The sequence below is a fragment of the Protopterus annectens genome, chromosome 6.part0, assembly GCF_019279795.1.
Source record: "Protopterus annectens isolate FY-2018-M chromosome 6.part0, PAN1.0, whole genome shotgun sequence".
Taxonomy (NCBI): domain Eukaryota; kingdom Metazoa; phylum Chordata; order Ceratodontiformes; family Protopteridae; genus Protopterus; species Protopterus annectens.
The window spans coordinates 1,352,931,343-1,352,947,537 of record NC_056737.1 but is presented as its reverse complement, the minus strand read 5'-3'; the positions used below and the strand labels follow the sequence as shown (position 1 = coordinate 1,352,947,537).

The window sequence follows — 16,195 nt, the reverse complement described above, 5'->3', positions numbered from 1 at the left end:
TGTACATTTGTTTTATTTTTATGTTTTTTTTTTTTTTACACTTTGTTGTACATACACCTGTTAAAGGCTTCACCTCAAAACCACACCCACAAAGCTGTTTAGCAACCTTTAGTATTGATTGAAGGTCATTATCTTATTGGCCAGCCCTACCACAAGTATCCACCTGGTCCCCTAAGCCCCAAAAACTGGATCTTGTACCTTGACACTGCTACCCCAAATCCTGAACAGTAAACTCCTCCAAGAAGTGATATCCTTATCCAGTCTATTTCCCAAACCTATCAAACCAAATACAAAAATGATTGAAATGCTCCCATACAAAACTAAGTAAAATACTATCTTATCTGCACATCCATGATAACAGTAAGTACTCCATTAACTTGCTATTGTCAACGTGAATAATGTCTTTGATGGTGATATTAATGCTGATTACTGTCTCATCCCTTTCTTCAATGGAAAGAGCCTAAAGAGCATCCTATATGCCTTTTTCTTTATTTCTTTCTGGCCACATAGTTGCTTGAATGAATATGAGTAACGTTATGGACCAACAGAACCTTCATCATCTATGCACATGCATATCATGCAAGCACTGATGCAGGAACTGGAATCATGCAGTTTTCTGTATTATAGAACAGAGATGAGGAATTTGCAAAGTCCCTTGTTAATCCCTCATTTTATCTGATGATGCTGAAAACTGCCTGTGTTTTCAGACAGATCAAGAGTTGTTTCCTGCTTAGGAATTCCAGACAAGGTAGTTTCTCCGTAGAGGTTCTTCTTCTGTCTTGTGCCATACTCAAAGGAGGTTTCAAATATGCTTAGACATATGCCCTCTGCCCTAGTTCTCTTGATGACAAGACTCTCCCAAGAAAAACAGTGACAGCTTAGAAAGCTATAAGCTATCCCTTGAGGTCATTCCATATCTCACCTCTATTCCCCACTTTCCAGCCTTTGAACAGCACTGTGGTTAAAGCACCCTGGGTTCTTAAGTGCCTGTTGTGGATTTTTATCCTTTACTTTCTAAATCAGTACTTCCGTAGATTTTAAGAGCTGTTTGTGGTGCTCCATCATGAGATTCCTCCAGCAAAGAAGGTCATGTTAAAACAAAACTATACCATTCAGCCTTGAGACTTCACAGTGTCATAAAACACTGTTCATAGGTTCATAGGTGTTTACTAGGCTAATGACCACAGGGGCCTTTTTAAGCATAGCCATGCATCCCAAATTTCTAACAAGTTCTGATACCCGTGATAAGTGTAAGCATGGGCCTGGGAGATTAACCTTTTACAGGTTAACTGTTTGCATTAGAGACATAGGTGCAAAACCAAGTATAAATTTCCAGTTTCCCAGCCAGTTGTCCAAGTTGCACTTGAATTGGGTTAGGGAGGAATTCTGCTTCACATGGATGGGGAGCCTGTTCCATAGATGGGGTAGTATCTGGAATACATACCTATCTCTCCAGCAGGTCCTATTTTTATCACAGGCAAGGTTTAAGACTTTATAATGGGTAAGTCTGGTGCTGTTTGTTTTGTGGATATGCAGGAGTTCCATCAGAGTGGGGTCTGTCAATGCCCTGTATGCCAGGCATAGATCTCCCCTCAAAAGCCTGTAGGAGACAGAATACAGGGATAGGGCCTTGAGGCCATCTGCATAGGACATGTCACTTATTATCCCCTGTATTCTTTTAGTAAGGAACATCTGTGGACGTTCCAGTTGTTGGAGACACTTGGTTAGGTACATACCAAAGAGGGCATTGTACTCAGTGATAGGTCTGATGAATGTTGAATACAGTGGAACAATGACATACTTGGACTTAGATGCCATACCTTTGTTTATAAGTTGTGCAACGTAGAATGATTTCCTCACCACTGTAGACACGTGATAATCAAAGGCTAGATTACTATCTATGTGTGTCCCTAAGTCTCTGACTACTGGGTCAACTCTAAGGGGTGTGTTGTCAATATGATAGTTACCAGGGATGGATGACTCCCAAAGGATACTGTTATGCATTTCTTGGCATTTAGTTTTAGGCCATGGCTCTGACAATAGTTGTTTGTCTGTGTTAGCCCCTCCTGGAAAACATTTGTGTCAGTGTGAGATTCAGACACCGCTCCTAATTTGTAATCATCTGCAAATTTAGTCAGCCAAAGAACATTGACATAGGCCTTGTTTTCTGAGAAGTAAATGCCAAAAAGGAGAGGTCCAAGGACTGATCCCTGAGGGACTCCACTTGTGACTGGCCTCCTGACCTCTTGACAGAGGTTGGTTGACTCCCCAGTTCTAACTTCCTGAGTCCTGTCTGTGAGCCAGTTGGCTATCCACCGGGTGACATACGGGTTTGTATGGGAGACTGCTGTTACTATTGTTAAGAAATACCTAGAAACAGAGATGCTAGTTAATGCATCTTTACTAAAAGACAGAATGAAGTACATAACCCAGGATGCATATGTACATAGACTTATAGCTAATATACACTACAGTTTCACTTCTCCTCCTTCTGTTTTCCTTTAAGACAGATTTTTTGTTAACTTTAGTGTGGATCACCAGTTATTCATAGGTGTGTACTAGGCTAATGGCCTGGAGCCTTTACAAGCCTAGCCCATAGAAGTGCCCTAGTATGTTAGAGCTCTATATGTTTTATTTTGAGTAGCATCTAAGATCCCCAGATTTTTGACCTGCTAAAGATTAACAAATGCTTTCTTTTCCTGACAGAGTAATTTTCTCTGGAGGTTTGAACAGCATCTGTGGAGCCTTTCTGGACTTGGTACTTCAACCTGCTGCAGTGGTTATGCAAATAAACTCTTTTTATAGTGCCATATTTCCAAAAGAACTACCATCCCATCTAGTGGAGAAGGATGCATCTGGACATCCATTTCCTGGGGCTAGGAAGTGAATGTGGCATCCTTTTGTTGTTATGGCATTAGTTATCATTCTTCCCATTTAAATGGTTGTGGCCAGGCTGTGGTCATTGTGTCTGGTATTGTTTTAGTTATCATTCTTCCCATTTAAATGGTTGTGGCCAGGCCGTGGTCATTGTGTCTGGTATTGTTTTAGTTATCATTCTTCCCATTTAAATAGTTGTGGCCAGGCCGTGGTCATTGTGTCTGGTATTGTTTTAGTTATCATTCTTCCCATTTAAATGGTTGTGGCCAGGCTGTGGTCATTGTGTCTGGTATTGTTTTAGTTATCATTCTTCCCATTTAAATAGTTGTGGCCAGGCCGTGGTCATTGTGTCTGGTATTGTTTGCTTGCAGTGGATTCTTTGATTACAAAAATAGCAGAAGCATGTGAATGTTGCATAAAAATGGATCTCTAGACTGAGGAACTGTGAATAATTTTCAAAAGTACTAACTTTAAGCCTATACTGGTGCCTAGTGTATTTTCTTGACAGAAAGTGCATTCAGAGCATTGGATTTGTAAGACACCTTCAAATGGCATTACGGACTTACTTGGGCCATAAGCTGACACCAAAAGAACAAATAGATTTGAGCTACATGTATAAGAGCAGATATTACAATCTTGTAATTCGGACAGCGTCACTACGACAGCCTGACATATGGATTGTCAATAGCTGGACATGACTAAGCACATACTTAATGTGATAATGCAGCCAGAGTGGACAGCATGGGAAGATTAAAGGCAATTCAAGTGTGCAACTTGTGGACAAACACTCAAATATTAGTATTCACAAATTCATGAAGGCAGATGTTCACACTGTCTTGAAGGGCATAATTTACACATTTGCAGAGCAGATAATTCACGTATCCATTTAGAAAACCGCTCACAGTGTCAATGAGAACATTTGTAGAGTAAACCAGTGAGAAGACTTGGTAGACACAGCAACAATCTGATGAAAAACCTAAAACAAAGAATCATTATCAGAAGACAAAACTGATATTTTTGAAAGTTATGTTAATTTGTTTTTTGCTGTATTGCGGGTCACAATATCATTAAGATAAATCTAGAGAGTTCACCAGCTGTACATGTTCTGTGGAGAGTTCTAGTCCCATTAAGGCAAAAGAATGAAAAGGAATTGAAACATATACAAGAAATGAGTGTAATACCAAGACATACATCAGCTACTGTTTGGGTCAGCTACACGGTTACTGTAATTAAGCCAGGCAATATTATAATCCATATAAGCCCCCAAAACAGAAGTTTAAGGGAGAATTATCCACTCAAGAATGCTGGTGAAGTTGAGTCCCCAATGACAAAAGCTAAATGTTTCTTATTTATTTGATGATTGCAAGACATGGCAAATCATACTAGATCTAAACAGTTCAAATCTACAATGAACAGACCATTAAAAAGATGTAGATTTTTGAGAATGACATTGCTAAAAACATTTGTTACAAATGCTCTGATCCTTGTATACAAGGATGTGACAAAACCACTTGCATTGTAAGTGAATGCCAGCCAATGTGGTATAGGAGCAGTACAGCTGCAAGTGGGTAAACCAATTGTCTGTGGTTCCATAGCAGTGACATAAGTGCAAACATAACACTAAACTCCGTTCGCAGACTCCAAACATAACAACACTGCACACCAACCGATATTCCAATACTTCAGTTTATTAATAAAATAATAAAATGTATAAAAATACAAATTCTTATATGTGAGTTAAGTGCTTTCATCTACTCTATGTAGACTTCATCAGAACAATTGTTTGTTACCACAGCCTGCTTAAATACAGTCATCAGCCTGTCTCCTCCTTTAATTAATTACAATCAAGTGAAGTAATCATAGTTTAAAGTGCTCAGTGCTTAATTTCTTTGGCGATCACCTTTTCATTAAAAACCATGTCAAATCTATTAAAACTTCCTTATTTTATACATGTGTCATCAAATGTAAATAAAAACTTATGTTACACACATAAAATTTAACATAAACAAATGTGAAACACTTACTATTACATTATATACTAAATATAAAAGTGTAAAACCGTCCTAATAGTCACCATAATTTAGTAGGTAAACCACTAGGTAGTCCTAACTAACCACTATGTTTCAGTATGGGCTTAATAGAAATAGTTTCATTAAGCCCAGGGTGAACTGAGGCATTAAGCTTGATCTGCCACCTAGCCTCTTTTTCACCCAGTTTGTTCTTTATACTTCCCCCTCTTGGATTCCCTTTTATACATTCTAATATGCCAAAATTAAAGGAATCACAATGTTTACTACCATCTAGATGCCTCCATAAAGCATTTTTTGTATCATGTTTCTTTATTTTATAACAATGGTCATAAATTCTACTTCTTAGGCATCTATCGGTCTTCCCCACATAAAAACAGGGGCATTTAGTACACTTTGCCAAATACACAAGATGGGAAGCCCTACAATTACCTTTTTGAAACTTAACTTCGGTCCTATTTATATCTTCCAAAGCTAAGGACGAAACCTTAATAATTAAACTGCACTGATTACATTTTCCACATTTGGTAGTGCCTACAAAATTGTGATTGTAGTTATTATTCACAGTTTTCCTTTCTAGTTTCATTTTTAAGTTGCTAACATTTCTAGATACAAATTTCAGAGCCACCCCCACCATCTTGAATACACTATTGTCAGTTTTCAGAATGTTCCAGTTATTTGTTATTATTTTCTTTATATCCCTAACTTGGGGGGCATGTAATAATATACATGCCCTAGTGAATTCATTTGAGTCTTGGTCTTCTTTATTTGTATTAACCCCCACTGTTTTGTTTGCACCCATCCCTATAATGGGTTTATATTTTTCCCCCATTCCTTCTTCACATATTCTATAATGTCCACTATCATACCTATAGGATATCCTCTGTTCTTGAAAATATTTCCTATAAAGTCCAACTCAATATCTAGATCCGAAAAATCAGAGGTCATTCTGGCAGCCCTTATATACTGACCTTTTATAATACTCCTTTTCTGACTACTGGGATGGCAACTAGAATACTGTAGATAGGCATTACTAAAGGTGTCTTTCCTATAAATATTAGATTTAAATCTACCTGTTTCCACAGTTATACGAGTATCTAAATAAGATATAGATTCCTTGTCAATATTGAACGTGAATTTCAAATAATCACTCCTTGTATTTAAATATACTTTAAAATCTTCGAGCTTGCTCTCATTACCATTCCAAATTCAAAAAATATCATCCAAAAACCTCAGGTAACATAAAATATTGTCATTCCATTCAGTATGTAGTATGTGTTCTGTTTCCCAATCTAATAAAAATAAATTGGCAAAGAGCGGGACGCAAGCAGCCCCCATAGCTACCCCTTTACTTTTACTTTTGCCTTTACTTTTGTTCCCATACTCATAAATCTCATCTATGACCACCTTCTCGAATGTGGCCAGAGTGGGATTCATTGGGGGTGTGAAAGTACTCTTCTTTTTGAACTTGTTAGGCTGGCTTGTTCTTTTTCCACTGAAAAATATGGCTAAATTCAATTTTCTTAAATATTTTTTAAAATCCACTATGTAATCCACTACATTAATAGCATTGTTAGGAACAAATTTCATTCCTTTGGATAATAACTGAAAATAATCATTTTTGAGTTCAATTTGTGTATAATTATAAATACTAAATTCCCCTAAACTGTAATGTATGTCACTATGCCTTATTATCCCTAATTTCTCTTCCAGTTGTTTCCGCTCCTGTGGTCCAGTTGATTTTCCCATTGGTTTACCTTCCACCTCCTCTGACCTTTGTATTGCCTCCTGTTTGGGGCCTGCCAGTTGTTGTTGTCCCCTAAAAAATCAGTAGAATATCCATTTCTTTCTTGCCTTACTTTATTATTATATTTATCATCCTTGTATCCCTGATTAACATTACCCTTGAAATTCTGTCTAGATTCGTGTGTATTAGGTCCCCATCTGTAAGCCTCGCCCTTTTCGTATTGCTGCATATCCCTTCTCATTTTCTTACATTTTCTGTCATATTGTTTTTTTATTTGATTCTCAACCCATGCATATTGTGCATTGAGAAACAATTCACAATCATCAAATAATAAGTCGCTGGTAATTATATGATCCAACTGTTCTAACTCGGACAATAAACCACATTTTTTTATCATTACAGGTTACTATGAACTTCATAAATGTGAAACCAAAATTATCAAACATTTTCGTACATTCATTGGTATTACCTTCATCCATATCAATTCCCATGGGATATTTAAAAAACCTTAATCCCATTGGAACTATACCAGTGTCCAAACATTTTTTCAAATACATATTGTCCAGTTGGATGCTTTTGAGTACTTTGAGTTTCTTTCCAAACTCATGTATGTACTCCTTAACAGTCTTATTCTCCTGTTGATTATTGTCATTGTCTCTCTTCGTACTAGCATCCTTTAAATCACCATTGAAATCTAAACTGGTGACTAAAAAACTGTTTAAATCATATCGTTTGTGAGAACTATGATTATTATGTACATTGGGAGCTGGTACAGTACCTGTATGCATAGGTTGTCCTACCATAGCCTATGTTCTTTTGGGCGCAACTCTTTTAGGCTTTGCACCCGAAATATTATAGTCTACCTCCAATCCACATCCATCGCTATTGAAGAGGTGACCCACCCCTTCACCATCTATATTGTTAGATCCATAAGAGGCCACATCTTTTTATCACACGCCTTCGCCTTGACCATTAGGAATAGAATCCGCTTCTCTGCAACCACGAGGCATACGTGGTGACGTCATCTTCCGTTCATTTGAACCATTCACATCAGGCTGACTAATCAAGTCAATCAGCAGGGTTAGTTCTCCCTTTATAATTGCCATCTTGGACTGCAACTTATGTATGTCGTCCCTTCAAGGGGAAAATATGGAGTTATTATTGGACAAAAGGATAGATGTGGAAATGTACAATTTTTTAAAGGTTGAATATCCTATTATTAGTACTATAGTAGGTATACCTAAGGTACATAAAAACATAAACGATCCTCCATTTCGCCCCATAATATCCGGAAACAGATCCAAAACCTTTCCTTTCGGAAAGGTAATTGACACCTGGTTGAAACCCATATATAACAGAATAAAGCATATAGTTATTGATTCATGGGACTTTTTAGGTAGATTAGTACCTGGACTTGTTACATCTGACATGTTTTTAGTGACTATAGATGTAGTGGATTTGCTTTCGAGTATACCCCAGATGGAAGGGTTGAATAGATTAAATAACAGTATTGAAAAATATGGTAATTTGACGTGGGATAAAACTTCCTTAATTATGGAATTTATGAAAGTTGTTCTGATCCACAATTATATATTGTATGAAGGTGAATATTATAGGCAAAGTAAAGGGGTAGCTATGGGGGCTGCTTGCACCCCGCTCTTTGCCAATTTATTTTTATTAGATTGGGAAACAGAACACATACTACATACTGAATGGAATGGCAATATTTTATGTTACCTGAGGTTTTTGGATGATATTTTTTTAATTTGGAAGGGTAATGAGAGCAAGCTTGAAGATTTTAAAGTATATTTAAATACAAGGAGTGATTATTTGAAATTCACATTCAGTATTGACAAGGACTCTATAACTTATTTAGATACTCGTATAACTGTGGAAAAAGGTAGATTTAAATCTAATATTTATAGGAAAGACACCTTTAGTAATGCCTATCTACAGTATTCTAGTTGCCATCCCAGTAGTCAGAAAAGGAGTATTATAAAAGGTCAGTGTATAAGGGCTGCCAGAATGACCTCTGATTTTTCGGATCTGGTTATTGAGTTGGACTTTATAGGAAATATGTTCAAGAACAGAGGATATCCTATAGGTATGATAGTGGACATTATAGAATATGTGAAGAAGGAATGGGGGAAAAATATAAACCCATTATAGGAATGGGTGCAAACAAAACAGTGGGGGTTAATACAAATAAAGAAGACCAGGACTCAAATGAATTCACTAGGGCATGTATATTATTACTTCCCCCCCCAAGTTAGGGATATAAAGAAAATAATAACAAATAACTGGAACATTCTGAAAACTGACAATAGTGTATTCAAGATGGTGGGGGCGGCTCCAAAATTTGTATCTAGAAATGCTAGCAACTTAAAAATGAAACTAGAAAGGAAAACTGTGAATAATAACCACAATCACAATTGTGTAGGCACTACCAAATGTGGAAAATGTAATCAGTGCAGTTTAATTATTAAGGTTTCGTCCTTAACTTTGGAAGATATAAATAGGACCGAAGTTAAGTTTCAAAAAGGTAATTGTAGGACTTCCCATCTTGTGTATTTGGCAAAGTGTACTAAATGCCCCTGTTTTTATGTGGGGAAGACCGATAGATGCCTAAGAAATAGAATTTACAATCATTGTTATAGAATAAAGAAACATGATACAAAAAATGCTTTATGGAGGCATCTAGATGGTAGTAAACATTGTGATTCCTTTAATTTTGGCATATTAGAATGTATAAAAGGGAATCCAAGAGGGGGAAGTATAAAGAACAAACTGGGTGAAAAAGAGGCTAGGTGGCAGATCAAGCTTAATGCCTCGGTTCACCCTGGGCTTAATGAAACTATTTCTGTTAAGCCCATACTGGAAAATAGTGGTTAGTTAGGACTACCTAGTGGTTTACCTACTAAGTTATGGTGACTATTAGGACGGTTTTACACTTTTATATTTAGTATATAATGTAATAGTAAGTGTTTCACATTTGTTTAGGTTAAATTTTATGTGTGTAACATATAAGTTTTTATTTACATTTGATGACACATGTATAAAATAAGGAAGTTTTAATAGATTTGACATGGTTTTTAATGAAAAGGTGATTGCCAAGGAAATTAAGCACTGAGCACTTTAAACTATGATTACTTCACTTGATTGTAATGAATTAAAGGAGGAGACAGGCTGATGATTGTATTTAAGCCGGCTGTGGTAACAAACAATTGTTCTGATGAAGTCTACATAGAGTAGATGAAAGCGCTTAACTCACATATAAGAATTTGTATTTTTATACATTTTATTATTTTATTAATAAACAGAAGTATTGGAATATCGGTTGGTGTGCAGTGCTGTTACGTGTGGAGTCTGTGAATGGAGTTTGGTGTTATTTTTATTATTCAGTTGACTGTTCCAGGCATATATCATGTTCATAAGTGCAAACATGATATACTTAAATTGAGAAGGAAATTCTAGATATAACATATGGCTGTGAAAAATTTAGTGTGCGTGTAAATGATGAGTCTGTGCAGTGGCAGATCATAGACCATTACAGAGTATTTTCCTGCAGTCACTACATAAAGAACCATTACATCCTCAAAGGAAAATATTAACTCTATAGACATATAATCTCAACATTTCTTACAAATCAGGAAAAGAGTTACACTTTGCAACTGCACTGAGTTTGCTCAGTCATTTAAAAAAGAGTTTAGAGGAACTGCTAAATCTAGATTTAAAAGTGATATCTGTAATTCCCCATCTGCTGATTTTAAAAGAAAGGCTGCAAGTCTTCAGAAAGTGCACATAAACAGATACAGAAATGCAGTTGCTAACTAACATAGTAATGAAAAGTTACCCAGAAAAAAGAAGTAAGTGCTGGTGCAGATACATATGGTACAATTCATGCTTTTTTTGTTACTATACATAATTTAATGAGATTAAGTGTGTGGAAGATTTGTTGTTCAAATTAAATTCAATAATAATGGCATATCATTCCAAGACAAAACACTGGAGAGTTTGTGAAGTGCATCTTGGAATATTAAAATAAGCAAACAGCATAAGATATCATGTGCTGGCCATGACAAGGTAGAGATGGCAGTGTAGAATTGTTGTGTAAGCAATATGTTTCAAAAGAACAGTGAAAAGTAGGACATAGGTCACCTAAGATATGAGGAGAGTCATGCAATTATTACTTAATTAAAATACGTCCATGGTAAAGCCAATGAGAAAAAAAGAAAAAGAAAAAACACGACCTCTAAACATCAAATTCTTAAAACACAACAGTCATAAAATTCTAAATATGATAACAATATAAAAACTGTTTTTATAAATTCTTTTAATAAATACATTGGTAAATAAAACCTAATACAAACTTATTTTGTAGTAAGAAGAAAAAAAGAAAAAGAAAAACACGGCCCCTAAACATCAAATTCCTAAAACACAACAGTCATAAAATTCTAAATATGATAACAATATAAAACTTGTTTTTATAAATTCTTTTAATAAATACATTGGTAAATAAAACCTAATACAAACTTATTGAATTTAAAATGTAAAACAATGTGTGTATATGTGTCCAATGCCACCATCTAGTGTCAATGTAGTAATTTACAACGACCTGTTCTTTCATTAAAATAATGTGGTGTGTCACTTAAACACTTTTTTGTGTTTAATCAAATCTCAGTCCATTCTTTCACTCATATTCTCATTTTGACCTGAAAAAGCAATTCACTTCCCCTACAGTCTTGCAGCCCTTAACTTTAAAACAGGGGCTACAGAAATAATGTCATTTAATCCTGGAGGTTATGCCAACATGGTTTTAATGGTTTGGGAATACTTGTATGTAGTAAATTCAAAATTTAAGGATTGTTGGATTTTATACAAAAGATTCCTGAATGATACAATAATTTTTTGGGTGGAAACTGAAAAAAAATTCAGAGAATTTTTAGACTATATTTCAAATTCCACTACTTGCTTAACGTTTACGTACCACTTTGATACACATAGTATAAATTATTTAGATGTTACCATATACAAAAATGAAATTGATTTCAGGTCTGAAGTTTTTAGGAAAGAGACATACTCAAATTCCCTACTTCACTATGCGATTACACATACACCAGAAACAAGGTATTATAAAGGGACAATTTGTATGCATCAGCAGAATGTGCTCCCATGATCAGGATTTTGAAAAAGAGTGTAATTCCTTAAAAAGGAATGTTTTTAGAAAGTGGATACCCTTAGAAAGTAATAGATAAAGTTCACTGTGAAGTACTGACTGGCAGGGGTAACAATTTTAAACCGATTTTAGGTGTAGAAATTATGGACCAGGTTGAAGCAACTGGATGTCAAAACTTGCACACTGAATCAGGTACTAGTTTGGGATATGAGGGTGCTTTTATTACGTGTAGGTACATCATTAATGAAGATGCTGTACTACTAGAAGCAAGGGAGAGGTACTTAAGTAGGGTGTGTAGCATTTTAACTCCAGTGGTTTAGTGTACTTAGCTACATGCATTCAATATATGGCTTTTTACATAGGTAAGATAGAGATGAAGTTGAGAAAAATAATCTATGAGCATACCTATGACATATGTACTAAAAAGTCAAGAAGTGTACTATATAAACACACCTTGACATGTCCTTGACAGTAAATTTATATTTTTTGTTCTGGAGGAGATACCTACGGATATAAGGGGAAGACCTTGGGAGACTAGACTAGAGTACCAGGAGGTTTACTGGCAGATTTTTTTGGATGCGAGTAAACCTCCAGGATTAAATGACATTATTTCCCTAGCCCCTGTTTTAAAGTTAAGGGCTGCAAGATTGTAGGGGAAGTGAATTGCTTTTTCAGGTCAAAATGAGAATATGAGTGAAAGAATGGACTGAGATTTTATTAAATACAAAAAGTGTTTAAGTGAAACACAACATTATTTTAATGAAAGAACAGGTCGTTGTAAATTACTACATTGACACTAGAAGGTGGTATTGGACACCTATACACACATTGTTTTACATTTTAATAAGTTTGTATTAGGTTGTATTTACCAATGTATTTATTAAAAAAATTTATAAAAACTATTTTTATATTGTTATATTTAGAATTTTATAACTATTGTGTTTTAGAAATTTGATGTTTAGGGGCTGTGTTTTTCTTTTCTTTTTTGGACCTCTTTTAATTAAGTAATAATTGTTTTTAATTGTTTGATTTTTATTGGTGGTTTATAGATGTGAACAGGCTATATAAGTAAAGTTAATGAGAAACAGTGCTATCTAGCATCTGAAGAAGTCTTGTAGACGAAAAAGCTCACGTCTGTAAGGCATTAATGTACTTTGTTTTTTTGCCGTTGTCAAGCTTCCTATTTAACATTAGAGTGTTGTGCGGACTGGACTTTGTGGTAGGTTTTGGAGCCATTATTTATCTTGATTTTCATAGATATATATATATATATATATATATATATATATATATATATATATATATATATACACACATACATATACATATGCACACACATACATTTCTTTTTTTATTTACACATTGTTAACTAGGTTAGTCCCACTAGGGCAATGTTTATTTTTATACTTATATATTAGAGGGTGGATCTGGTCCTTTTTGACTTCTTAAATAACTAATATGAACAACATCTTTGGATCTAATTGAATACTTATACACTCTTATTAACAAGATGAATTTCTGCATTTAGAAAAAAGAATGTAGAGCCAACTAAAGAAGTACCCTGCTCATTGTACGATATATTTTCTGTCCACATAACTGTAACATTGTTTGTTGTTTAAATTTTGGCAGGGTGTCCTGATCCTGATGTAGTCTGGTACAAGGATGACCAGCCAATCAGAGAGTCTCGCAACTTCCAGATAGACTATGATGAAGAGGGCAACTGTTGTTTGGTGATTGCAGAAGTCTCTGGAGATGATGATGCCAAATATACCTGCAAGGCTACAAATAACCTGGGAGAAGCAACCTGTAGTGCTGAACTTATTGTAGAAGTGATGGAAGAAGGTGCAGAAGGCACGGGAGAAGTAGCAGATGATGACTGAACCAAGCCTGTAATGTTATAGGATTCCTGCTCCACTGCGTCACATTTGCACTAGTGGGGCTTGAAAAAATGCATGGCCTCTAAAAATGCCCAGCCTCATTCTAGTGATACTTTCTGTGCTTCTTTAATTCTTTTTAATTTCACTGGTTAAAAAATAGTTACAGCTTATGTGCTCTAACCTGATATGTAGCCAGTTCTAATCTCCTGCTTAGTTTAAAGCTACCACCTATTTCAGTTATATGCTTTATTTCTAATTAATTTTATGTTTCACGTAGCTTTTGTAATCCTTCATAAACTTTAGTTGGAAGCCAACAGATCAGAATGTAACATGACTAAGATTTTAGTCCAAAGATGAATGCTTTAGTAGGAAACCATTTGAAATGTCAGGACCTGCTACAGCGAGTCCCAAAATATAGACTGAATGGTTGAAAGATCAGACTTAAATATACTAAGTCTGAGATGCCATTTCTTGGGGTATTCCCTTTTCTGTGAGGTATGGCAATTAAACAGGGGGATTCACTCTTTTTCTGTGTATTCAGTTTTTTTTTGTTTTTTTTAGCTTGGCGCTCAGCTTTTTGAGTGTCGACATGTCAGTAGGCAGCTGCTTTAGTAATAACACATGGTTTCCATTTATCATTGTCTTATTAGCTGATCACTTTTTCACATTTAAAAATGTCATTATGGAGTAGACTAAGCAAAGGATTTGAATTTCTCATGAAAGCTGGAGCACATATTATATTACATTCCTGAATTAAGAAGTTATATTTTGTTTTTCATTTTTTTTTCCCACTGATGGATGATACCAGCCTCAAATGGACTGTTTTCTGGTATGGGTTAACATTTACAGCTGATGGGCATTTTTAGACAGCAATCGTTTTCTTAGCACTTTGCCTTTATGGGCTTCAGTTATTTTCCCTTCAAAACTGCATCAGAGAGGCTGCTGCCTCTGAATACTCAAACTGTGACTTGCTATTGAAAAGAAGTACTCGGCACACTTTAGCTTAGACAATCTGGCTTACTGTCACTGTATTGGCACTTTTCCTTATCAAAAGACATTGTTTGATGCCGTAAACAAACATGCACAACCAAATAACTTCTTTTCTTCTTTGAATTACTGAACCATTCCACTTGTTAAAATGCTAAGTTAAATTCACCAAAGCAGAATTATGATAGTATATTTTTGTCTTGTACCTTGTCAGCATTGGATTGTTCAGTATTATGTAGTTTTGTGAGTTTTTTTTTCTGTACCTTCTCATCTGCATTTTTTGTATAACACAAGTCAAGCACTAAACCGCTGGGTCGCCACAGCTTAAGCATGCACCTTAAGTGCTGTTGTTTAGAACGCATCACATCCTTGGCCATCAGATCTACTTTCACAACCTACATATTCCTAATGGTCCTTTTCTTATGTAAAGTTTTTAATTACATAGGTGTCAGTCTATGTCTTTGATGCAGGTAATAATCTTCTTTTGTCACTGTTTTTGGCACCGTGCCAGAGTGACAACATGGTTCATCCAAAATTTCTTATTCTGACCATGTAGAGAGAGAGAAAGAGAGAGCAGTAACTTGTTGAGCCTGAATGTTTAATGATATTTACTGAACTGAAAAAACATCCTTAGGAAGCTCTGTGCAGCACTTAAATCATCCAAAGATCTGTAGTTTTGCAGGATATTGGTGTTTTAAGTAAAGTTTGGTGTTTTATACAGTGTGTATTGTCATGAATTGGTATCATTCTGTGAGATGTGACTTTTAAGTTCAGCAAGGATCCTAACAATAAGCGAAGATATCAACTGCATCTGGAGGCAGACAATGACATGTCTTGAAGAGAATGTCTGCACATGAAAAGGGAAAAGAAAAGCTATTTTCACATTTAAATAGTTCATCTGTTCTTCTATTTGTTGATATATTATTTCCTTTGCTTATTTTCCACAGGACTCAAGTATAACCCATAAAGCAGCTTAAAATGTTCTGTCAAATCATAATCCACATACCACTGTTTTAATGAGAGATATTAGTATCATATAATACATAAATATGTATGCAGTTATGTGAAAGGTATTTCCTGCATTGAAGGGGTAATGAAATCTTTGTTTTCTTTCTTAAACTATGCTTGACAGTGTTTGCTTTTCACCACTTAGGATGTTTTTCAATAATAGTGTTTTATTTTGTACCTTAAAAACAAAAGTGTGTTATTTTTTCAATGTGTTAAGAGGAGAAAAGAACACTATAACTGTGGTTACTCACTGTGTTAAAATAAAGTATACCACCAAGAATGTTTGTTTATGTTATGTTTTCAAGGGTTATGTTTTGTATGTGCTCTGAAAGGCAAAATACCCTTATTAGGTTCATAGGACAATATTAGGCTGTTGGCCCGGAGGCCCTTATAAGCTTAGCCAAGAATTTCATCCATGTTCCCACAAAGTCCGCATCTGTTTTCCCTGTCCAGCAGAGACACAGCTGGGATCCCTGGGGTATATTTTCTGCTTCCC

At 35.4% G+C, this 16,195-nt stretch overlaps 1 protein-coding gene across 2 annotated transcripts in view; it reads left to right on the top strand.

Moving 5' to 3' along the window:
* MYLK (myosin light chain kinase) overlaps positions 1 to 15,979 on the top strand; it is a 2,381,262-nt gene extending 2,365,283 nt beyond the window's left edge. For both annotated transcript variants that reach the window (XM_044074915.1, XM_044074916.1), the window contains one exon: positions 13,457 to 15,979. In XM_044074915.1, coding sequence (XP_043930850.1) covers positions 13,457 to 13,707 — 251 coding nt within the window. In that variant the 3' untranslated portion in view covers positions 13,708 to 15,979. The remainder of the gene's footprint in view (positions 1 to 13,456) is intronic.
* The last annotated feature ends 216 nt before the right edge of the window (positions 15,980 to 16,195 follow it).